The sequence below is a fragment of the Triplophysa rosa genome, linkage group LG9, assembly GCF_024868665.1.
Source record: "Triplophysa rosa linkage group LG9, Trosa_1v2, whole genome shotgun sequence".
Taxonomy (NCBI): Eukaryota; Metazoa; Chordata; class Actinopteri; order Cypriniformes; family Nemacheilidae; genus Triplophysa; species Triplophysa rosa.
The window spans coordinates 10,434,211-10,460,588 of NC_079898.1; the positions used below are offsets into that span (position 1 = coordinate 10,434,211).

Consider the following 26,378-nt stretch of genomic DNA (forward strand, 5'->3'; position numbering starts at 1 on the left):
CACTTATGTGTCTGTTTTAAACGCATGCACACTCGCTAATCGGCTATGCTCTTCCCTGCCGTTTTTTATTGTAGATTTAAAAAAATAATTTTAAGCGTATATATCTGCCTTTATTGTTCGATTCATTTCCTGAACAGGTTCAATCAAGTCTGTTTGGGTGTATAAGGATAAAAATGGCTGTCTCGACAGGACGATCAGGATTAGCCTGTGTCCACACCTATAATATCACATCAGACAATAACGGCAAATGCTGCTACTGCCAGACGGGATTGAATGAGGTTGATAGTCGGTATCTACGGATAAGATGTGCATTTATCTTTTTGTAAGAAGTAATTAAAACATATCAACATGTTGAATGGTTTGCCATCCAGTATGAGAGATCAGTTGTCACATTTTATGTAAGGTTCTTTGTATTTGTGTGTATGTTAGGTTTGTCTTTGGTGTTATTTAACGTGATGAGCCCTGGGCTAGACAGAATCACATACCACATTTCACAGCTTGTGCTGAAACATGTCTTCATTAGTCATTGCATCTACTTTTCACTTAGGCTTTACATTTGCTGGGATTATTCAGGATACATCTCAGTACATTAATGGTTATTTATTTTAAAGATCTTTCTAATCAATTTCTTTTACACAATATAAAACATATTGCATATTGCACAACTGCAAGGCAGTTGCTAGATTAATAAACATTCAAACAATAGTTTTTTTTGCAGGTGTTTCTGCATAGCAACTTGCCACATCAACTCAGGTGTATGTTAAAATGTGTTTACAGTCATTTTACATCAGCTTTGAATTTCATGATTCATCAAGTCTTCATCAGGTCTTTAGAGTCACAACTATTCAAATGTTTTTAGTGGAAAATGGAAAGTTTACTTATGAATGGCATGTGGTATGCTTGGCACTTTCAGTAGGATGTAATAAGGGGAAAATGCAGGCTGTTGGTGCACTCCCGTGTGGTTTTAATCACATATGACAGCACTTTGAGGCCAGGCAGGATGCTGAGGTAATACTAATAAAGTTTCTGTTGATGTCACATGTTCTGAGAAATGTTTTACTGACATCACAAGTTCTGATATTACTAAACATCTTTCTTGCTCATCGGAAGGTTTTAAGTCATATGTTTTTTGTGCAGTTCTGTAGCTGGAGGGTTACGCATGTGGTCCCATAGGTGTTGCCAGATATTGTTAAGAAAACTCAACCTGAGCTTAGAGGATCTGACTAGGAGGGAATTGTTTAAACATTCAGGAGAATTCTTCAATTTCTAAAAAAATAACATAAGTGTGCATAAAACATACTTTAAACAAAATAAGATGGAACTTACTTTACAGGCTTTTCTTGGTCTTTTGTTCACAAGAACTGAATGCCTTTTTTTAATCAATAAACACAAAATTTTTGGAAGGAGAGATTCCGTGGCAGACACAAACATGGGAAGAAATGGGAAATAACCCCTTTTTTATGTAAAGAGCAGTTTTAACAGTAGATGGTGATATTCGACTGTAACGTGTGGTTATTCATGCCTCGTTGTGCTAAGGGGGCCAATAAGTCCATATCTGTGAGGTTTTCATATTTACAAGCAACTTTAGGAAGCGATTAGTCTGAAGTTGTGTGAAATGAATGGACATGGCAACACAGTCAGTACAGCAGCCAAGACCTCCCCTGGGTTCTGCTTTGTTTTAGAAGTAAACAATGCGTTTCACAATGTTTGGGTAAAGACTTTCTTTTCTCAAGGAAGTATATGGAATGTGAAAATCAAAAAGGTGACCTTAAGGTCCCTATTTTACAAAGCTAAGGGCCACAACGAATGTTTCACGTTATAGTTTTGTTTACAATTAGTGAATGAAAAGCTGACTTCTCAGCATGTGCAATGTACAGTATGTGACTGTGTTGGGTAAGTACTGCTTTAGACCCCATGGTGGCAGCACCTTTGAGCAGTGTTTTGTATGGCATTACGTTTTTTTGACACTTACCGTCCATGGTGGTAGTATAAGTGTTTTTTTATGTCTGATAGGAGTCAGGATGTTCTTCTCATGCTGGTCATATGTCTCTTATCCAATGCAGTAATGTATTAAGGCTAGAGTACATAAGAACTTTGAATACCTGAAGGGATTTTAAAATATTCTAGACTTTAAGGATACTGGCGTGTTTTAGACTTTTTTTCTATTGAAAGGATTACTATTTTCACAGTGTAGTGTCAGTATCAGCCATTAGATGGTGTTTCTTCACCAAATATTGTTTTATAGCCTACATGAGTTTACACATCACAATCAAATGTTTTTGCAGGCAGTTTATTCATTTCACTTCCACTCTAAATATATAGAATACCACTGATGTAAAAAACAACATTGTCATTGTTTGGGAAAAAAAGATTTTCAACAGCCATTACTCCAAAACCTTTTGGAGTAATCATATTAAATTGCTTTTTTTGGTGCTAGAAATAACTTTTTATATACACTCACCTAAAGGATTATTAGGAACACCTGTTCAATTTCTCATTAATGCAATTATCTAATCAACCAATCACATGGCAGTTGCTTCAATGCATTTAGGGGTGTGGTCCTGGTCAAGACAATCTCCTGAACTCCAAACTGAATGTCAGAATGGGAAAGAAAGGTGATTTAAGCAATTTTGAGCGTGGCATGGTTGTTGGTGCCAGACGGGCCGGTCTGAGTATTTCACAATCTGCTCAGTTACTGGGATTTTCACGCACAACCATTTCTAGGGTTTACAAAGAATGGTGTGAAAAGGGAAAAACATCCAGTATGCGGCAGTCCTGTGGGCGAAAATGCCTTGTTGATGCTAGAGGTCAGAGGAGAATGGGCCGACTGATTCAAGCTGATAGAAGAGCAACTTTGACTGAAATAACCACTCGTTACAACCGAGGTATGTAGCAAAGCATTTGTGAAGCCACAACACGCACAACCTTGAGGCAGATGGGCTACAACAGCAGAAGACCCCACCGGGTACCACTCATCTCCACTACAAATAGGAAAAAGAGGCTACAATTTGCACGAGCTCACCAAAATTGGACAGTTGAAGACTGGAAAAATGTTGCCTGGTCTGATGAGTCTCGATTTCTGTTGAGACATTCAAATGGTAGAGTCAGAATTTGGCGTAAACAGAATGAGAACATGGATCCATCATGCCTTGTTACCACTGTGCAGGCTGGTGGTGGTGGTGTAATGGTGTGGGGGATGTTTTCTTGGCACACTTTAGGCCCCTTAGTGCCAATTGGGCATCGTTTAAATGCCACGGCCTACCTGAGCATTGTTTCTGACCATGTCCATCCCTTTATGACCACCATGTACCCATCCTCTAATGGCTACTTCCAGCAGGATAATGCACCATGTCACAAAGCTCGAATCATTTCAAATTGGTTTCTTGAACATGACAATGAGTTCACTGTACTAGAATGGCCCCCACAGTCACCAGATCTCAACCCGATAGAACATCTTTGGGATGTGGTGGAACGGGAGCTTCGTGCCCTGGATGTGCATCCCACAAATCTCCATCAACTGCAAGATGCTATCCTATCAATATGGGCCAACATTTCTAAAGAATGCTTTCAGCACCTTGTTGAATCAATGCCACGTAGAATTAAGGCAGTTCTGAAGGCGAAAGGGGGTCAAACACCGTATTAGTATGGTGTTCCTAATAATCCTTTAGGTGAGTGTATATGAAACATAGTTGAAAGGTGTGTTGTTCCATAAAAGATTAACCTAGTTTTAGAGTTTGTAATAGATGGGTAGTCCATTTCTAGAAACATGTCAGTCCATCATTTATTAAGGCTGCATAATGCTTGAAAAGACTGAAAAGACTAAACTCTACATACATGCATGAACCATGTACAACAGTGAAGTCAAGACTCAGGCCTTATAAAACTAATTCCAAATAATAAGTCACTTTTAAAACGAAAAGAGTTGGGCAAAGAAACAAAGACATTGGGATACAATTGGAAAACAGTGTTTTGGATCTTAACCCATGAGCTGACAGCTATAATGCCAGGGAGAGGGAAGTTGTGCTTGGAGGATTTTAATTGAGAACACTTTGAAATAGTTTAAGAGGTTCTGAATACTTTTTCAAGTTGTAATAGTAATTTTTCACATTAATAATGGCTTGACTGTACATTGTGATCTGTTAACTGCCACTTCGGTGAATTAAAGTAACAATGTCCTACTGAGACTACAAAATCTGCACATTATTCCAATATTTGGACCCCTGTGTCTATGTATGATAATGTCTTGAAACTGTAATGCATTAATGCATGTGTATGTGAGTGATCTTAGCGTAGAGCAAATCTAGTGAGCATGTCAGGAAAGATTCACATGCTGAAGTTCAGGGTTGACTCTTGATATCATCTGAGCAATTTAAATTGGCACCGATCACACACAACATAAACACAGGACATGAGGGTCGATGAATGTACAGCTCTCAGTGGACACTCTGCTGTGCCAAAATCTATCCAAACTATCCATTATCAACAGCGTTGTTTTTTCCCATAAAGTCTCTGAAGACCAAAGCTATTAATAAATATGGAGCAGTTTTTTTGTTTGTTTTACTTTAAAGCTGCCATAACACACGTGGTTTCTGCCAATCTCATATTAATCTTGAGTACCTATTGAGTAGTATTGCATACTTTGTATCTTCGAAGAGTATTTGGTTTGATCTTATTTATAAAAGATAGATACAGCTGTACGATTATTTCTGGAAAAATACGATGGTGGAGGAACTAAATCACGAGCACACAATAGCCTACATCATTGCATTATGACTGCATAACTATTGATTCACTATAAGTTTATGTTGTTTACATTATGCACGTTCGCGCCGATTGCCAACAAAACACAGACATGACTTAGTTTCACTTACCGCACTGCTGTTCATGTCTGACATCTTTTAGCGCTGGGAGCGCTCCATCCATCAGTGTCAATCGATCTGTAAATCCAGCATAATATCCACCGTTTATATAACATCCATCACAATGCCGTGAACAAACAGACACAACTAAACTTCACTATCGCAAGAGTAACTAGCTGCAGCTGCAGGCCCACAGCGCAGCCAATCTTGATGGTAAGCGGATCTCGCTCGTCAGTTGGCACATGGGCGGCTCTTTCTTTCGCCTTGCCGTGCTTTTCCGGGAGAATTGCCCAATAAAACGAATAGGATCTCTTTTTCTCTGTTACGAAAACATGTCGTGCTGGGGGAGTGTATCAAGCACTCGTTTTTTGACAAGTTGACCATGTTAAGCATGAGAAGCCTGCATGTTTAACATTGTAAATAAGTCAGAATGCATGAAACACTGTTGCATCCCCCCTTTAATGATGTAATGTGCATACTGTAGGAATGTTTCTGTAGATATATTCATCAGAAAGCACTCTTTTTTGGGGGGTTAATACTATGTGTTTCCTACTTTTTTTGTTAAACATCATCATGAGCTTTGTTTTCTCTTTTGAAGCCCTTGCTAGATATTATTTGATTAACCAAGGTGATATGGTTACCATGGTGTCAGCCTATATCACCTTGACATCTAATACCAGAGCCAGATACACATGCACTTTTGGCCTAAGTGCTATTCGGTTATATCTTGCTGCTTCCAAATTCATCATTAAGAAATGTCTGCTCGTTTGTTAATGTTTAATAGCTCTTTGTAAATGTTAAATGAACGAAAATATGAGTAATTCCTTAAATTAGGGCTGTGCAAAAATATCGATACATGTAACTATCGCAATATTATTTTTTTTTCGATAGTGTATCGATAGTGATACCTCTACTATTGATCATTTTTTTTAAATCATGTCATATACATACGGCCAAAAGTAAGTGGAAGCGAGCATGGCGAAAAATATAAGAAGGCTTGGAGCTCTCAGAGCTGATGTGTGGGTGTGCTTTGGTTTTCAAAATAAGTCATGGAGTAATGAGTTATATAAAATAATGCTGTTTGTAGGCTTCGCATGTCATGACACAAGTCACTTGGCTACTGCAGTGCATTAGACAAAAAGTTTATTAAGAAAAGTCACAATGACATTTATTGTGCTTTCACGGATGTGACACCAGCGCATTTACAGCACGGATGAACCAGGGGTTTTATACTGCCCATGTTCAGTGATTTAACTGTAATGCACCACAACAGCCAAGTGACTTGCGTGAGCCACCTTATTCCCCTGTGCTACCCACTTGAGGGGCGCAAGCCACAGTTTGAGAACCCAAACCTCTGATCTAATGGTCCATGCATCGCACATCATGGCCACTCTGCAGAGGTAAGGGATGTTTTTACACTTATCCTTACAGAAAAGCCCCGGTGGCGCACAGCATGTTGTATTTCTAGCTCTACTTTTACATTTTCTATTTAAAGTATTGCAGTATATCACAAATGTGTATCGTATTGAAATACATAGCAATATATTGTATCGTGACCCATCTATCGTGATATGTATCGTATCGGGAGGAACTTGCCAATACACAGCCCTACCTTAAATGATGTACTGCGTTTTACACCTCGACATATATCAGTTTTATATTTATATGTAGCACTTTCACAATATGCATTGTGCTACATGCAAAACATTTACATTTACATTTAGTCATTTAGCAGATGCTTTTATCCAAAGCGACTTACAGATGAGGGAAAGAATGGAAGCAATTGGAACAACATAAGGACAACAAAAAGCATAAGTGCAATAAAAGAAAACTGGTCTCATATAGCCTACCACAGTATACAGAGCTTATGCAATACTACTCTATAGGTACTCAAGATTAATATGAGATTGGCAGAAACCGCGTGTGTTAGGGCCGCTTTAATATCTAACTTCAGTTATCGCTGGGCTGCGCGTGAACCAGAGGCTTGTTTTTCCGGCAAATTACGGTGACGAAAGCTCCCGCACAGTCGAGACGGTATCCTATTGGAACAAAACGAAAAATGTTGCGTTCGTCACCAGAATTTACGACACACGCCTGCGTCATTTGCTGGAAAAAACAAGCCTCTGGATTATGCACAGCCAAGGGATAACAGAAGTTAGACATTAAGCTTAATAGCACTGTCAATATGGATATTTCTCTTAAACAAACGCATCAATTTGCTTCAGAAGACCTTTATTAAGACCACGGAGCCATGTCGAGCAGTTCTTTGATCGATGGATACACTTTTTGCACCGAAATGAAAATTCTTGGCCGAAGCCGAATAAAAATTAAACACTTGGCCGAATACTGTATACCAAACATGGCGTATTTCTTCTATTTATTTAGCAAATTTTTCATTATTGCATAAACTGAATGGTCAAAATGTGCTTTTTATATTTTGTCTTGCTTTTCAATATAATACAATATAACAAAATAAAATTGAGCAAAACAAGTATGCTAAATTAAGGCTCGCTCTCTCGCTCTCTCTCTCTCTCTCTCTCTCCATCCCTATTTTGAATCTTCAAAAAATTGCCTCTCATTCTACTGCTTGGAAGAGATTAATACTTGGTATTTTAGCTCCGACTGCATTTTTCTTCAAGTAGAAAGTCATATTCAGTCATGATGCCTTGATGGTGAGTAAAACGTGGAAATTTTGTTTCTTGGCTAAAGTATCCCTTTAAGCAAACTACAGACAAATGGAGCATGAACCTAAACATACTGTATAGTCAAATTCACATGTTAACATTCATCTCTCCACCTGACGTCATACAAATATCTGCACCCGCCAATTGTCAAGAAATTAGGTTTTACAGGTAATGTCAGTATCTTCCAGTGGGCAAGCTTACAGTGACTGTGGCAAGGAACCAAAGGTGAAGTGTTGGAAAAAAATCTTTAGACAACCCATCCTCAACTAGGGTCCAGTTCTCCTGTGGCTGCTGTTTATTAAATGGTGCTCACTTTCATGAGCATGAGTCACTTTCATGAGTTAAAATAAAAAAGTAAAATGATTTTTTTTTATTAATAACATAAGCATCTTATAGTAGTTGATGGTTTCATAAGCTTTCAAGTAACATGAAGCCAGTGAAGTGACAAGTAAAAGCGACACATAAAAATACCAATGTAAATCGCATATTCATGTGAGATGTTTAACATTATATACCACAAACGAGTGAAGTTAATCTTCTTTAGATGGAGATAAAAGAATGGATTCTGTCCACAATGTTTTCAACTCTGTGAGTTAACATGTTTGATAAAACCTTTTAACGTCCTTTTAGAGCTAATTAAATTACATTTTGAAAGCACACGATTCGCATTTGAGATGACTGTATGTAATTCATCTACTCTTCAAGTGATGCAAACCACAGTCCATATTTTACTTATAAATGGGAAACCACTGTAATTCCTGAGGTAACCCATGGCAAATTAGCCCGTCAGTTACAAACTGACGTCATGACTTTACGGCTCTGTGAAGTAGAATTCTGTCAATGTTACAATCGTTTTATTTAATCACTATTTAAAAGTATGAAAGCTTGTCTTGGAGCCTGTGGGCAGGGAATGCAATGCGTAATGTTATGTGTGATGCTTGGTAATAGCCAGCATGAGTGTTTATGAGCCAGGCCAGCGAATACAGCTGGTAGGAGGCTAATGTGAAAGAAAGTGAGCGAATGAGTCGTGAAATGTCAGCACAAGCGTGCTCCACAAAAGAAGATATTTTGTGAAATGTCTCAGTGGTTTTTTGTCCATACAATGGAAGTCAATGGGGGCCAGTGTTGTTCGGTTACCAACATTCTTTAAAATATCGTCTTTTGTGTTCTGAAGAATAAAGAACGTCATACAGGTTTGGAATGACATGAGGCTGAATAAATTTATGAATACATTTTTTTGGATGAGTCTCTTTGCATTTAGACCCAACATGAAGTGGCTTGTTTATAAGTAGCTTTTAGTATAGGTCTACCCCAGTTAGCATCTTTCATCTGAAAATATCTCATCACTTTTAGGTTACCCTAGGATTAGTGTCTCTCAATATCGACAATGGGATATTTTAAAACGTTTAATAGACCACACCAGTTGCCATGGCAGAGGTATGTCAGTCCTGGAAAATGTCTCCACAGTCCTCACATCTTTACAGTTGAATAGTGATTTAAATTTCAATGTCAGGCCTCTAAACAAGCCAACGGATTGAATCTTTCAGCTTCTTTTGTGCAGTCCCAGGTGTTCCTGCACTGTTCTTTTCACACAAGCTAATCCTTCCCAGAGAACCGAACAGGTTGTGCGGTGTGTTATATGAATCATCATCAGCTTAAAATAAAGTCATGACAAACACAATGATGGTGATCAGGAGCCCTTCCTGTATATTTTTAATTGCCGAAGTCAACTTCATCAGTTCGATTGTCCTTGTGCACTTGTTAGCGCAAAACAAACCAGCAGATATTCTTCCTGTTCACTCACGCTTCTCTCCAGACGAAGGAAATCTTGGGGAGCAAAACTATCCACTCTGAAGATGGTCTTGTTTTTTAGCTAGTGTTTTCATGCATCATTTTGTTTTCCACGTGGACATGAATGCATAATGCGTGAAATCACAAGTGATGGTGTAGGACGTATGAGGGCGGTATGAGCAATACGGTTTCTTAACCCACTACACTTCACCCACTTCCTAATTTTATTTGACTCTCGTGTGAAGCCCGATCCAAGACTTACTCACACTTTTAGGATTTCATATTAAATAATGTGTGTTAGCCAGCACGAGAGCTAATGAACGAAAGTCGTATTCGCTCCATTGAAACATGATTTTATTGCCTTGTAGAGGGGATTAGGGTTCTCAACAAACGTTTTTGTTCTTGCTGTCCGTGGGGTTCATTTACTATGTGTGACTTCAGGGACTTGTCCAAGCATGGACTCATGCTTTTCTGAAAAACACTTTTGCTCATTACCACATAATCATCAAGTTCCTAGTACTGTTGTGATTATTAAGCATTTTAGAACATTTTAATTTGGAGAATTATTGAGGTTGAGCTGGAAAAAAATCATGTTTGGGGTAGTGGACCACATATTTGTTAGAGTTGGAAGATATATTATATATAGTTTTTAATAACTGAATGATTATGATACTTCAAAAAGTTATGTATAGTAAAAGTTTTAGGTCGATGATGCACATAGCAGAGAGACTGGCAAAAAATCTGAAATGTTTTCTTTTTTAGACATTTACGTCATGACTAGGGTTGGGAATCGTTTCAATTTTATCGATTCCGATTCCAATTCTGATTCTGCTTATCGATTTCGATTCTTATCGATTCCCAGTTTCGATTCCACAGTTGAAGTAAAACATTTAGATAGCAACCTGTATGGTCATTTAGCCTGCTTATTGACTTGTTTGCAAAATATATATATATATATTTATGAGCACCGTTTTGTGTATATTTAAACATAGAAACACACCTTTTCTGATTTATTACAATTTGTATTATCATAGTTGAACTACATCATGGTTAAACTGCAGTTACTATAATGCAACTATGGTTAATTTGTGATTCCTGTGCTTTAATGCAAATTCTATAGCTAAACTATGCTTACTATAGTAAAAAATATCGATAATTTTCATAAGGGCTTTATTGAGATATCAGCAGATCATGCAACGCATGTACTTTTCTGAAAATATGCACACAGGAATTGATAAGAGGAATTCAAATTTTAATCTCAAGTAGGGACTCATTCCTTTCGATTCCGATCCGATTCCTAGCCTTTCGATTCCGATTCCAAATTGGAATTGATTTTCGATTCCCAACCCTAGTCATGACTGATGTTTTTTAAACGATATTACCAAACTGCTCGGTATTTGAACATATTTTTATTTATTTACACAAGTTTAAAATTAATCGACTGCTTGCTAGATTGTTGTGTTAGTAAGTTCAAGACTTATCTGACTTTTTTCCACACACCATTAAACTTTATGCTCTGATTGACCTGAAGGTTGATCAACACCATCATCAGGTCTTTATTTAAGGATATGTGATGTTTTAACATAGAGAAGACGCACATCAACCTCAAGTGGCTGCATATAAAGTCAGCACTCCAAGCTCCAAAAATATAAAAAATATATTAATTAAAAGACTTTCGCAGCTCGAAACGTCACACGCCATGCGAAAGTGTCACGGTCGAGGTGAAAGAACCCAAATGCAGGCAGGCAGTGAAGGGGTTAACAAAAAAGGATATTTATTTAAACACAAAAAACTAAACAAAAACCCACGATGTGGAAAAGCGGATACGATAACAAAACATAAATTAAAACAAAACACTTCTCACAGGGGAGCAAAAAATAACCAAACAAACTAGCGACACAACGTCTAAATGAAAAGCGATGCGAGACAAGACAAGGGTATCCACAACAGGTAATCCACAGAGTAACGTAGCACACAAGGTCCAAGGCACACGACACGGTACATCCACAAACACAACGTACACAACGAAATCCACGAACACAAGACAAAGAAACAAGAGGGTATTTATAGGGGACAAACGAGGGATAACGACATGGGGCAGGTGTGGTTAATCAAACACTCAGGGAAGGATAACAAGGAAACGAGAGGAGTGGGGCCAATGACAAGACACTGGAGAGAACGCATATTATTGTCAAATAATAAAGACTTTGTCATGGCTCTGCTACAGGACCAAGAAAACATGACTAAATGAAGCAGAGCCATGACAGAAGCCCCCCCTTTAATGAGCACCTCCAGGTGCTCACCAAGGGGTAGACGGACGAGACAGGGCAGACTGAGACAGTGACATGACAAGACAGAACAAGGAAAACAAAATCAGAGGCAAACAAGACAAGATAATCATGGGGTTGGGGTGACGCAACAAGAATAACAAACATGGGAGGGGGGGTCAAAACAAGAGTTCAAGGGGGGAACAAAAGAGTCCAAGGGGGGAACAGTTCTAGTCCCCGGCTGCGCTCGAGGGCGCGTAGTCCTAGGGGACTTAGGGGAAGTCCTGGGGGGAACAGTCTTTGGCCCTGGGAGTCTCCCAGGGACCGGCTGGAAGGCCGGCTGGACAGGGCTTGACGCCGGCTGGAAGGCCGGCTGGACAAAGCTTGACGCCGGCTGGAAGGCCGGCTAGACAGGGCTTGACGCCGGCTGGACAGGGCTTGACGCCGGCTGGACAGGGCTTGACGCCGGCTGGGAGGCCGGCTGGACAGGGCTTGATGCCGGCTGGATCGCCGGCTGGGACGCTGGCTGGATCAGGCTGGATACCGGCTGCACCGGGCTAAATACCGGCTGCACCGGGCTGGATACCGGCTGCACCGGGCTGGACACAGGACTGGACATCGGGCTGGACACAGGACTAGACACAGGACTGGACACAGGACTGGACACAAGACTGGACACCGGCTGGATCACCGGCTGGGACGCCGGCTGCACCAGATGGGACGCCGGCTGGATCACCGGCTGGGATGCTGGCTGCACCGGACTTGGTGCCGACTGCAACGGCTTGGACGCTCCTCCTCGATGCTTCTCCCTCCTTCTCCGCACCACTAGGTCCGTAGCCAACTTTGGCTGAACCGTGGGGACCGGAGGGAGTTTTGCGTCGGAGGAGACCGCAGACGTCGTCCCCAAATCTCTCCTCCCCCACTCACCACGGGCGCCGCTAGGAGAACCGAGAGCTGTGGAGCTCGAGCCAGAGGGTATTGAGTCCCCCCGGGTAACTGCAGCCAGGACGAGATCTTCCAGTACACTCAACCGCGGAGCGGAAGTTCCAACTGGAACCTCACCCCCGGGAGCGTCCCGCTTGACCACGTACCTGACCATATCCGCAAACCCTAGGGGACCCAGCAGCCTCTTCTCTGACGGCGTGAGGTGCCGAGTGAGGCAACAGTCAAAAATCACTTTTAACTCTGCCTCACTGAACTCGGTTTCCTCAGCCACCGCCGAGAATGCTCTGGCGAACTCCCGGTTCCCGTAACTCCCCTGACGGAACCCAAGCAGCAAGTGGGCTTGGCGAGAACGTAGGGACGACGCTGCACTGTCCATTTTAGCTGCCTGCTGGGTTCGAGCTGGTTCGTGGATTCTGTCACGGTCGAGGTGAAAGAACCCAAATGCAGGCAGGCAGTGAAGGGGTTAACAAAAAAGGATATTTATTTAAACACAAAAAACTAAACAAAAACCCACGATGGGGAAAAACGGATACGATAACAAAACATAAATTAAAACAAAACACTTCTCACAGGGGAGCAAAAAATAACCAAACAAACTAGCGACACAATGTCTAAATGAAAAGCGATGCGAGACAAGACAAGGGTATCCACAACAGGTAATCCACAGAGTAACGTAGCACACAAGGTCCAAAGCACACGACAAGGTACATCCACAAACACAACGTACACAACGAAATCCACGAACACAAGACAAAGAAACAAGAAGGTATTTATAGGGGACAAACGAGGGATAACGACATGGGGCAGGTGTGGTTAATCAAACACTCAGGGAAGGATAACAAGGAAACGAGAGGAGTGGGGCCAATGACAAGACACTGGAGAGAACGCATATTATTGTCAAAAGAACAATAATATGTTTCTCTCCACACCTAACCAAAGACTTTGTCATGGCTCTGCTACAGGACCAAGAAAACATGACTAAATGAAGCAGAGCCATGACAGAAAGTCTTTTAATTAAAAAGTACATAACTAGGGATTCTTAAGGTCCTACTTTGGTTTATGGAGTTTCCAACAACAAGTGTATGTACATAGGTGTAAAAACACGATTATTTCGTAATAATAGCTAGTTACTTTTACCTTATTTCTTGTTTGACTCGTTCCGCGATTCATCTGTCTAATCCCCTCCTTTCCGCTAGCCTAGTCTGATGTGATTGGTCAGATGGTCTAGTCTGATGTGATTGGTCTACCGCGAATGAGGCTCACGAGCTACAGTGTTTGGTGGAGAAGAGTGACGTTTTCACGGGCAGTCCTAGCAGAACATCGGCGGGGACTATATGTAGTGACTTAAATCCGCGGCGGTTCGCGACTCGGACTAGGGATGACTCGTTTGCGTGATTCAGAGTCAAATCCCTTTTTTCCAAGCCAATAACTTTGTTATTCATTCACCTTCGGATTTACAACTTGGCAGACTGCTTACTTTTTATTTTTGGAGATTTGGTGTGCCGACTTTATACACAATTCTTTATGATTTAACATAGATAAAACATATTTTCAGACACTAATCAACGGTACACATCCATCTGGCACAGAACTCAGTGTTTTCTCTCACCAGAAGATTCAGATGGATGAAGCTGGAGTCTCCTTCCATTGCCCGACATGCTCATTCATTGAGTTGGTGTTGTTTTGGTAAGAGCCATTGATCACCAGGTGACACCTCACCTCGACTCATTGCAGTGGTGTAGGGGCTGCGCTTGCCAAAACTTGAGGAGAAGGGTGATTTATGCCTGGGCTGCTTGTGAGTAATGAAGGCTGGGCACCATATGGACATGTTTCAGCAATTGGCAATCAAGCACATGTGAGAGAACACAAAGAAGGGAGGAGTTTTGGGATGCACTGGAAAATCAGAGCACTGTTTGTAAGTTTACATTTGTTTAAACAGAAGATAAAGAAAGTACAAACTCATGACACTCTTGACAGCGGAGGTTTTTGTACTCGGACAAGCCAAACAATTTTCAAAAGGATCGAACTTGATGAAACATGCAAGGATTGACATTTTTATTAGTCACACGTTGATTACCGGTGCTGCACGTAGAAACGCGCTGTCAGCATTCCAGCACGTACAGTATAAAGCTTGCTTCAGAATATTAACAAGATTCGGCCTCTTTATCCGGTTTCCAATGGAATACCACAACTCTATTGTCCCTCTATGTAAAAGCGTGAAGCAGGCTGTCTCGAGGTAGCTGACTCACTGCACGACTCAAACCGATTTCCATCAGCTGCCTCACTTGTTATCACACAAAGCTGTGCAACAATACTGGGCCATCAGAGAACACAGCAGGCAGGCTGATTATGGATGGCTGGTTTAGACATGCTCACAGAGATGGTCACTCTATTGTGTGTGTTATGCTTTAGAGGAAAGTTTCATCAGGGGGAGGATTAGGTGAAATGTCTTAGTTTGGACCCATGTGGATTTTACAGCATCACTTTCAGCTAGGTAGAAAATGAATTACTTCATAAAATAAGCAAGTAAAAATCCCTTCTAGATTAGTGTATAACGCAGGTAAAGTATGGTGGGGTTGTGTAGATTCTTTTATTGCCAAAAAGTAGAAGCTAAACTAAGTAATCCAGATGGACCAGTTTAGCATTTAACAGCCATTAAGACTACATAAAAACCTGTCCGATGACTTTGAGTTACTCAAACAAAGTCATTTTATATTGACTCAACATGACAGACACAGGGTCTTGTATTTTCCAGAGAAACTGTCTACAGTACTTTATTTAAGCAAGATGTATGCAAAAGGCCAAATGGATTCTGTAATACTTTTCCCAGGGCTTGACATTAAGCATTGCCATGTGGTTGTCCTTCAGACAAGTAAATTTGTCATTCACTTGTCCGAGTACAAATATTACTTGTTCTAAGATGAAAAAATGCTATTTCATTTGAAGTGTCAATATAATTGTTTCGGATCCTGATTGGTCAAGTTTGCTTATAGGCGTTTCACCTAGTGTCATCTGCGGCCACCTACATTTGTTAATACTCTCCATGATTGCTAGAACAAAGGCAAGCAGTGATTACAGGGCTGTACGTTAACATTTTTTGCACATAGCACTGGTTCTACAGAGGCCAAACGGTTGTAGCACAAGTATAAAATGTCTGTTGTCCTCATTAAAAAATATGCAAGTGAAGTTCATCACATGAATAGGCATGTAACTGACAAATGAGATTAAAGCGATATTTCAGAGGCAAAACAAAATTTCCCCATGTTTTACTCACTCTCAAGGCATCCTGACTGAATATGACTTTCTTGAAAAATAATGCAGTCGGAGTTATAATACCACATATCATTTTTCTTCCAGGCAGTAGAATGGGAGTGAATGGGGGGCAATTTTTTGAAGCTCCAAAAAGTGCATCCATGGATCAAAGAACGGCTCGACACGGCTCCATGGTCAAAAGTTCTTCTGAAGCGAATTGATGCATTTGTTTAAGAGAAATATTCATATTGAGAGCGCTATTAACGTTAATGTCTAGCTTCCGTTATCCCTCTGCTGTGCGTGAACCAGAGGCTTGTTTTTCCTTCAAATGGCGCAGGCGTGTCGTAAGTTCCGGTGACAAACCTGGCATTTTGCGTTTTGTTCCAATAGGATACCGTCTCCTCTGTGCGGAGCTTTCGTCACCGTCATTTTCCTGAAAAACAAGCCTCTGGCTCACGCGCAGCAGAATACAAGCATTTGTGAAATAAAAATAGAAATATATATTGTACATTACACATCAAGCTTGGTAGTTGGATCTGAGCTTTAAAGTGGGAAATTAATCCATTTGGCAAATGTGTAATAGTAAGGAATTCCATAGTTTAGGCGCTGCACAACAAAAAGCACTACCATCAAAAAAACTCATCTTAAAAGATCTTATTATCTTGGAACAGATAATAAATCCTGCAGAAGATAGATGAAAAGACAGACAGACACACAGATAGATATATAAAAAGACAGACAGATATATATTAGGGCTGTCAATAGATTACAAATTTTTATCGCGATTAATCACACCCTTTTTGTGCGATTAATTGCACACGTATAGTGAAATTAAACATACACTGTTTATTTTGTTTAACATGTTTATTTTAGTGCTGTCTTTCGATTAAAAAAAATTATCTAACTAAACACACACAGCTTTTATGTTTTTAAATATACTTTTACATTCTAATAATTTCACATTTTACCTCCAAATTAATGTAGAAACAACACATTTCTTTAACAGTATAATTTTATGAATGAAAGCCAACATTCTAATATTGTTGGCTTTGCAATTGATGTCTTTATTAAATATATTATTTTTTCTACTAATCAAACCCATTATAATAAGTGTGCCTGTCTAACAGGTAGGAAATATACAGAAAATAAATAAAGTTCTCAAACACTTTACAGTCTTTACTGCTAAATACACGAAATACAGAAGAATCCTCATTTACTTTTCTTTTGTTCTTTGATTAACATTAGTGACAGGAGTCACAGCAGCATGTTTAAGAACGCGGCCCCTTTAAGAGCTGTCGCTCTAAACAGGTCTAAAGCCTGGCTCAGATTACAGGATTCTCGGCCAGAATTTACCCCGATTTCCCCTCCCGAGAATCTTTGAAAAAATCGGGTCCAGAACCTCGATCGGGTCCGAGGTTCGGCCCAGATTATCACGTAATGTGAGGCGTTCACAGATCGAATCTTACACCTCCCGATCTGCTCCGAGAGAAATCGGGGCCGCCCCGATCATATCAAACATGTTTGATCTTTAGGATTTTAAATCGGGGTGATGACGTTGGTACTTTCGCAACAGCCAATGAGAGGCACATCTGCAAGGTGACGGAGGTGACTGACAGACCTTTAAAAATGTCGACCGCGAAAGCTCCTGCAAGGGACCGTTGGACAGCGGTGATGGAGGAACAACATGATTGTCTATATAATGTATCCTCCAAAACATACCACAACCGCACAGATAAGGAAAGGAGCTGGGGAGAAGTCGTGTCGGTTTTAAATGTACCGGGTAAGTTAACTGCTAACGCGCAGCTTGTAGTTTCGTTCAACAGATTGTTATTTGGCTATAGGCATACAGGTAACATGCGTTTATGTGTTTGTTTTTATGCTGTATCTTATAATCACATTGGCATTCATCTTTATTCTCGGCAGCGACTATTTTTTTTCTTCCGTTATTTATTAACATTAAACTTAAGCGGCTCGCCCAAACCACAGTCATAACTTCAGCCCTAGCAAAAAGCATTATAGCACCCCCTGCTCAAAATACGTTCCCGCGGCTTTGGACAGACAGACAGAGAATCATTCAGAGAGCGACAAAGATGTTACACAACCGTTGCCAGGTGAGATCACGTGAAATTAACTTTGCGATGTCCCTTTGTTTACTTCTGTTTCCCGGTGAGATGACGTAAGAGGCGTCCTCTGGTATGATAATCTTAATATTATCCTGTAGTTTGGGTGTCTTAGAATGTCTTTTGATGTGCAATTATGAAATAAAAAAACTTCCAATCAAACTTTCTAAATTTTTATTTTTGCACTTGCTACCTTTAGGCTTATTTATAAACACAACTTTACCCCCCCAAAGTTTTCTTATCTGGACATTTCACATTCATAAATGCAAGTTTACAAAGGGCAAACCTATTTTTGTAGTGCTTGAAAAAGAGATTCAAATGTAGATGTGATGTCAACATCTAAAAATAGTAAACCCATTAAAACGGTTACTATTAGCTCCTTTTACAAAACTGCATATCCTATGGATATGTAAAATATGTGTAATTTAGTTGTACACTGATGAGTGTGAGCTTGTTTAAGATTTTAAATAAGAGAATCTGTCAAGATTCTCCTTATGTGTGTGCTGCAACCAGAATTTTTAATCTTTCCGGATTTTAAAACTCCTGTAGTTTGAGCCAGGTTTAAGATTTTAAATAAGAGAATCTGTTAAGATTCTCCTTATGTGTGTGCTACAACCAGAATTTGAAATCTGTCAGGATTTTAAAACTCCTGTAGTCTGAGCCAGGCTTAATGCGCTTCCTATTTTCAATACTCTTTGCATTCATTTAAGACTTTATTTAACTTGTTGAAGAATGCTTGCGAAAATACTAGACAAAATGTGCTTTGTTGTTGATAAAAAAAGACAGACAGATAGACACACAGACAGATATATATAGAGACAGATAGATGGATAAATTAAAAAGACAGACAGATACATAAAAGGACAGACAGACCAGGTGGGCAGACGGACAGACAGACAGACGAACAAAGAGACAGGTAGATAAAAAATATAAAGACAGACAGACAGATAGATAGATGGGCAGATGAACAGACAGACAGGTAGATAGATAAATAAAAAGACGTACAGACAGATAACACAGACAAAAAGATAGACACAGATAAATGGAAAGATACAGATAGACAGATAAGACAGAGAGAGATAGATGGATCAGCAAAACATACACATTATATAGTTATTATGTAACATATATGCAGTATATATTAATATATCATCAATGTTAGTATAAAAATATTGTTATAGCAAACAAGGTAAGATGTGATTGATTTGCTGTGAAAATGTAGTTGATCTTCATCGACTGGAGTCGTGTCTGTATTGAATAGCGCAAACTAAAAGTAGCTGTCGGGTTCCCTTGTCCTCATGTGACCTCCATATGCTTGTGTGTAGATGATGGTGTGTGCTGTGCTGTGCAGACAGACTGGTCTTAACATCACAGTGTGTTCCAGCTGCAGTGCAGCGCTGAGAGTCTGCGGCTGCACTCTCACATCCACTCTAAACACACTTCTCCATAGAGAGAGAGAGAGAGAGAGAGAGAGAGAGAGAGAGCACGATGTACCCTGAACAAGTGTCTGATATCCTCCCTGAAAAAAGAGAGCGTGACGCGATGTGACGTCTTGTAGAGAAACAGCTGTGCGGCTGCACGCTTAGTCATAACTCGTGCACTTCGCTTTTGCTCTTTGTGTTGTATTTTAAATGCCTTGTCAATGTTGCGTTGCATCATGAGCCGCTTTTTTCTCCTTCTATTTTGTGCATTTGTGTCTATTTTTATTGACACAGTCATGTGACTTTTGGTGCGGTTTAGCGTTTCCCATAGGAAAGAAACATCACGAATGAGACACACTGTATGTTTCTGACAACAGTGAGACCAATCTTAACTGTGATTTTAACACAATACCAAGGTTTTTAAAGAATCAAAAGTCAGAGATTTTAATATGAACAAACGTTGTGTGCATCACATTTGTCCCTCAAATAATTTGACATATGCTCATGACATAACTACCTATATATATATTAACATTATATATTAACTAACCTATATAACATTATATATACAATGAGTTTATTTTTATTTTGTTTAGAAAAATATGCCATTTTACTGACACCTCTAATGAGCCTCACGAGCTATGAATGAGCAACCTCTGAGTAATAACGTTCCCTCCTGGGTTGTCATGACGATAACATTGTAGACATGATTATACTGCCGATAATGCATTCATAGTAATGTAACACAAGCTAAATGCCTCTTATTTACAAAAGCATCTTGGTACTGTCTCAAGCAAGTGAGTTTGCCAGCGTTCTCTGTTGAACTCCAGTCCGGTGTCGTGAGTGTCCGGACCGCAGTTTACCTCCCCCCCTCGTGCGTACTTGTAGAGTAAGAAACCACATAGGGGATCCTTTGTTTAGGAGGGTCTAGGCATGGCTGATACATTTACAAGCCGCTAGAGTCCCTCCGCAATTGGCTGGCGGGGCGCTGTCTGCGTCTGCGAAAGGCATGCGTCGGGTGTCTGCGGCAGCAGCGATCTGAAGCCTCTCTCCTCAGCGCTGATCATGCAAACCTGGGCTGCGCGCTCTGCATCTGCCACTACAGCCACTTATTCTTCCGAAGCCGAGGGAGGCAAGATGGCCACCTTTTAGGATTATGCTGCCCAAAACTGAGGGTCTGCCTCTGAGGAATGAGAAGGTACAATGAGAGGCTTTTCATGGCTGTTGTCTCAGTCAGATGCTTGAAATAGATTGTTGTGACTGCGCGCGTGCTGATAGCTTTGTGTACCGTGTGTTCTTGTTGGCATCCGAGTCCTGGCTAATGTTTTGTTTTTTGTTTTAGGTAGGGTGTAAGGATTTTGACAAAGCAAAGATAAAAGAGAGAGAGAGAGAGCGCGTTTTAAAGATAAATACGAATAAAGTTTTATGTTCTTTTTTTACATTTTGTGCAAAAATGTGTTTTTTTATGTAAGATAAATCATTCTGAAATCAGTGTGTAAGAGAGTTTTGGTTGGCTGAGGGGCAGCTGTATGTGTGTATTCACCTGCGCTCTGTCTTCTGTCACCGTTGTGGTTCTGAAACAGGAAAGCACTAGCGTATGAATGAAGAAAACTCATAACTTCAGAGAAACACGTACACACCAGGAAGGAAATATGCTTTTTTAGAATTTGTGTTACAGCGAAGGCTTGGCGTTGTGAAACTGTGCACGCAAAACTACTGGCTTTGATGTGTTTAGAGGGGGTTGAGGGAGCCTCACCTCCGAGCAACTCAACAGAGATGAAATGTATAACTTTTCTGTACCTACATGTGAATTATTCTGTTTACATTAGAAAAAACGACAAGGCACTTTTTTATCCAGACTGACCTAAAGTACATTCACTGTAATAGATCACTTTGTGTATTCCCTGGGAATCAAACCCTGGACTGTGCCGTCGCTAGCAGGAACACAGTGTGATATTGCTCCCATCTGTGTCATTCTCTTATAGAATCAAGAAGCACTTTGTCTTTTTGAATGAGAGCATGGTGTGTACGTTCTTCAGTGTCACAGCTCTCCGCCCTTCGCTCTCTTTAGGTTTGATGCTCCCTTCTGTTTTAACTTTCCCTTGGTAACGCTTCCTAAGGGAGGCTTCTTTGGATTCTGGCAGAACGCGCGCTGTTGCTACGGGTGCGTGCGTGCGTGCGTCTGTTATTACAATAAAAAGGAGAAAAAAGTCAAGTGTGACTTTTTGGAGTTTTCAAGGCTTCAGACACAACAAATCGGGAACAAAGACGCAGAGGCACTGCTGGGAGAGACTAGCGTTTGACGTGCTACGAATGAACAAAACGCCTAGAGATGGTTTCAATTAAAAGCACATTGTGCGCTTGACATGTTGCAGTGTGTTAGAGATTAATGTAATGTAGTCTTTTCCAAGGTTGACTTCTTTGATACACTTTCTTCCTCTGTTTAAAAGCATCATTTGAGAACTTGAATGCGGTTCGATTACATCCAAAACTTGTGTTAAAATGTATATTTTGAGTTAAAAATAGTCTAGTGTTAGTTCGGTTTCAACATTTGAAAGGATTTTATAGCTTCTTGAAACACATCTTTGACTTACATTTACATTAGAAAACTTACATTTTTACATTAGATCAAAGTCTTAAGCTTCAACCTTTTGATTCTCTGCAGCATTGTCAGTTAATAAACTATAAATAACTCCATTGTCAAATGTCTTTATACATCCTTCTACAAACGTCTGATCTGTACCTTTTTAGAAAACAACACAACGAAAATGTCTATCATTGTTGTCTTCCTGCATCTCTCTATGGAGAGCCTTAAAGGGACAGTTCACCCAAAAATAAACTTCTGTCCTCATTTACTCACCCTCAACGTGTTACGAAACTGTATAAAATTATTTGTTCTGTTGAACACAAAAGAAGATATTTTGAAGAATGTGGGAAACTAAACAGTTCTGGGGAAATATTGACTACCAACCATTAGAGGTGTGACGAGATCCGATGTGTCTCGCGAGAACATTTTCCTTACGCAATTGGCAGGATGGAGTGCTGGACTCGAAATTGCAACCATTTTAGTCGCATATGGTCCCTAAATTTAACATGTGCGACCTCAAAGGTTTTCATTACTGTACAGAACCCGCTAATAACTGCACAAAGTATGTGCGTGCCGTGCTGTGAGCTACAGTGACCGGCCCGGCCATTCATAGACGTGATTTTCCATCTCGCGGTGCTACTTTCCCACCGTTTCTCTATGGAAACACGCGCTAGACGGATGGTTTCAACCTTCGCGCACATCTCCTGTGTCTACAGTGCCTCGCGCATAAAAGCACTAGTATTTACGGCAGTTCGGGCTGCCAGCAGCGCTTTGGGAGTGCGCGGTGCGCGGCTGAACAGCAGCTGAGATGTATGTTCCACAAGTACAGTATAGCAACTGCGAGTTCACATTACGTTAATTTAAATACATTTACAGGCAAACCTCTTCAAAAACAGATCATCTGTCTCTTACGTATGTGCAATGTAAGCATAAAACATGATGTGTTAATGTAGTTTTAACTGTTTCTCTGAAGGCTATGAGGGTTCAGTCAGTGGAGGAAGGAGGATTGATAATGTGATATGATTGCCAGCTCTGCTGACACGAGCAGTCGAGCATTATGGAAAATCATATAGAGAAAACAACAACAGCTCTTTACTAAAAGCTACTACTATTCTATCTAAAAGCGAATGCTCAACCAGACTTGCCTGAAACGCCTCGTGTAACCACACCCCGGTGAATCTAAGTAACTTCGTAACATGATTTGACTAAGACCGCCCAAATCTACACGTAGTTAAGGTGGGCGTAATTGTAAATCTCATTGTATCGTCTGTCAGTACAATTGCTTTGGAACCTGATGTTCCGAATATGGTAAGAGGCGTTACATTTCCGTGAAATGCTTGCAGTATTTGACCAATCACTACGCACTGGTGAACTGGCTAATCATAGCACACCTCGCTTTTCAGAGCGATGAGCATTGTAAAAAATCAGCACGTTTCAGAGAGGCGGGGCAAAGAGGAGATACAAACATGCACGGTATGTGGAAAATACAACGTTTTTTAAACTTTAAATGGTGTATACACATTGCGTTACATCTAAAACGAACAATAATATTCCTTTTAGCCGTGCAATATGACTCCTTTAATTTTGTGCAATTACTGCCTGTCATTTGAGTTTGTTACAAAACATTTTGCAGTGTTTACATATTGTTTATTACTGCATAATATAATTCATTAAAATAGAAGTTGAATGTGTTTCATAAAGTACAAGTTGATTTTATAATGCCTACATTTTTTGCATTTTGTGTTAAGGTGAATAAAATAAAAATTTTCCCTATATATTTCATCATTGAGGATTTCTTTAAAAAAGTCTAAAAATGGTCTCGTGGCTCATGGCCATAGTAGTTCTTTCTGTACTATGGAAGTCAATAGTGCCTCAGAACTCTTTGGTTACAAACATTATTCCAAATATCTTTCTATGTGTTCAACAGAACCAAAATTTTTACAGGTTTGGAACAACTTGAAGGTGAGTAAATGATGACATAATTTTCATTTTTGGGTCAACTATCCCATTTACAACTTGAGCGATGCAATTTTGCCCTCCATCAATATAGAAAGGAACTAAGATTTGTTCTCAATAGTTAGGCTGCAGTAGCACATTTACATATGTGTTTAGCCATGTCCTCGCTAACAGAAATTATTAGTTTCTATGGCAAGACTAATGGTGCTAAATAAATCCATCTGTTTTTGATAGCAGTAAAATGTTGAATCACTACTGTTATTCATAAATTCACTTGTATTTGATAAAATATGGATTTTCCAACTCGTAACAATTAGACTTATAATAAGTCTATTTATATCTTATTTTTAAATGAGAGTTTGAGTTGGGATGACATTAAAGGAACAGTTCTGTTCCTTCTGTCATCATATACTCACCCTCGAGTTGTTCCAAATCTGTATAGATTTCTTTGTTCTCATGAACAAAGAGAAAGATATTTAGAAGAATGCTTGTAACCAAATTCTTGGCCACCATTGACAACCATAGTAGGAAAAATTGCTTTATAAATGTCTTTATGTTGGACACAAAAGAAGATATATTTAGGAATTCTTAGGAGTTCTGGGGCACTTTTGACTACCATTAGCCGGCTTTTGACTGTTGGACCAGGGCGAGCCAGTAGTCAAGCTGAAAGAATGAAATTTTGTCAGACTGGAGAGAAGCTGGATCGCAGTCGCGTGAAAAAACTATTGTTTTTCACTATTGTTGTGAAACCTTTCCTATTCATTTGTTATTTATTTAACATAAACGTTTTTCGTTTCATATTCCATTCTTATTCGTTTCTTATTTATTTATTTGTTTGTTTTACAATGTGTGCCGTGATTACTTTTTTTGTTAATATAGGCAACTTATGTTACGCACCAAAATATTTTTACATGCAGTATAAGGGGAGAAAGAATACACATTTGTTCTCTTTTAGCGGAGAATGGCTTTTATTTTCCTTGTCATTGCATAAATTTAATTGCGACAACAAAATATCTTATTGTAAGGCTATCTAACGTAAATGTTTTTTTTATTTTCATGTCTTATTTATTTTTAGCTTGCTGTGTGCTGTGATTATTTATTTTGTAAGGTCTGTGTTTAAATAAGAAATTTCATTGTACTTTTTTTGTAGTTTTGTGTTTTTATTAAGAAAGATAAAAAATTTAAATGCAGTTTTTTGTTGTCTTCATAAAGTAAAATGCGCGTCTTGCCGCTGCCACGGTTCCTCTGACTCAGATAATCTCCGCCTTTCACCTTAACCACTCCTCAAGCCACAGCTAGCTCGCTGTGGCCCAAGATTTTCATCCGATCAAAAAATCCTGGCCTGAGTAAACCCCGGCTCGGCACGATCAAACCCCGGAACTGACTGTGGAAACGTGACTGGCCCTGGCACGCACTAGCACGCCCACTTCTGGCTCGATAGTGGAAATGTGGCTATTGTCATTTTCCTTACTATGGTAGTCAATGGTGACCAAGAACTGTTGGCCACCAGGGGACAAAACAGGTACTGTTTGGTCCTTAAAAGATGAAAAGAAATCACTCGTGGGGGGTAGTTTGAGACCCAATATCAAAACACATACATAGGCTTGAGTACATCTACAGTAGTGATACTGAAAGAGGTTTTACTCAGCATTTTGACTGTTTTGTTTCACTTCTGGATGGGGACATCAGAGGAGCCTATTAGCATTATCTTCCATTTCCCCCCAGTAATAACAGTTGCATCGGCTGCTAAGTTATTGCCTCACTCTTGTTTAACCCCTCTGTTGCATCACCGCTGTCTTTGGCATAAGTGATACTGAATACTGTATTTGTTAGTGGTGTTTTTATTTACACACGGCACTGAAAGACTAATTTAACATGCCTATAAATGCTAAAAACATAAAAACCACAAAACCTCACAAAAGTAACTGACTGGCTCCCTCACGTTTTTAATCTTCACATGCACACTGTTTTACACGAGTAGTAAAATGGGTTTTATGGGAAGTGTTTAGGTTACGGTGAGATGTGGGCATTACAAAGCCAGACACACTTCGAGACTCTCATGTGCACTATTTGCTACATTACCTCTTTTCTGGTATGGAAAACTGTTATGAATATAATAAGTGTTTCATTTCAACAAGAAAAGGTAAACTTAGGGAAAGTACACCCACAAATAAAGATTTATTTACCTTCATATCATTCAAAACTTGTATATGACTCTTCTTTCTGTAAAACACTAAAGAAGATATTTTAAGAAATGTCTCAGTGGTTTTGTGTCCTACCAATGAAAGTCAATGGGGGCCAATGTTGTTTGTGTACCAATGTTTTTAAAATATCTTCTTTAGTGTTGTGCTTTTAAAAAATTAACTTTTTTAAATTCAAGTTTTGCTTCTCAAGTAAACCTTACTAATTTACCCATTGTTACTGGAAAACAGGACAAAAATGCTGAAAGTAATGCAGTACGTTTTTAATTCTGAGTTTCATTTGACATTTTTGCAT

The 26,378-nt window shown here is 39.7% G+C and overlaps 1 protein-coding gene across 3 annotated transcripts in view; it reads left to right on the plus strand.

The window, feature by feature from the left end:
* Window positions 1–26,378, plus strand: part of tet1 (tet methylcytosine dioxygenase 1) — a 48,797-nt gene that overhangs the window by 7,481 nt on the left and 14,938 nt on the right. The window contains exon 1 of one of the 3 annotated variants that reach the window (XM_057342763.1): window positions 20,116–20,537. The exons of the other annotated variants lie outside the window; for them this stretch is intronic. Within the exon in view, the coding sequence (XP_057198746.1) occupies window positions 20,496–20,537 (42 nt within the window). The 5' untranslated portion in view covers window positions 20,116–20,495. Of the gene's footprint in view, window positions 1–20,115; window positions 20,538–26,378 lie in introns of those variants that run through there. 3 annotated transcript variants of the gene reach the window in all.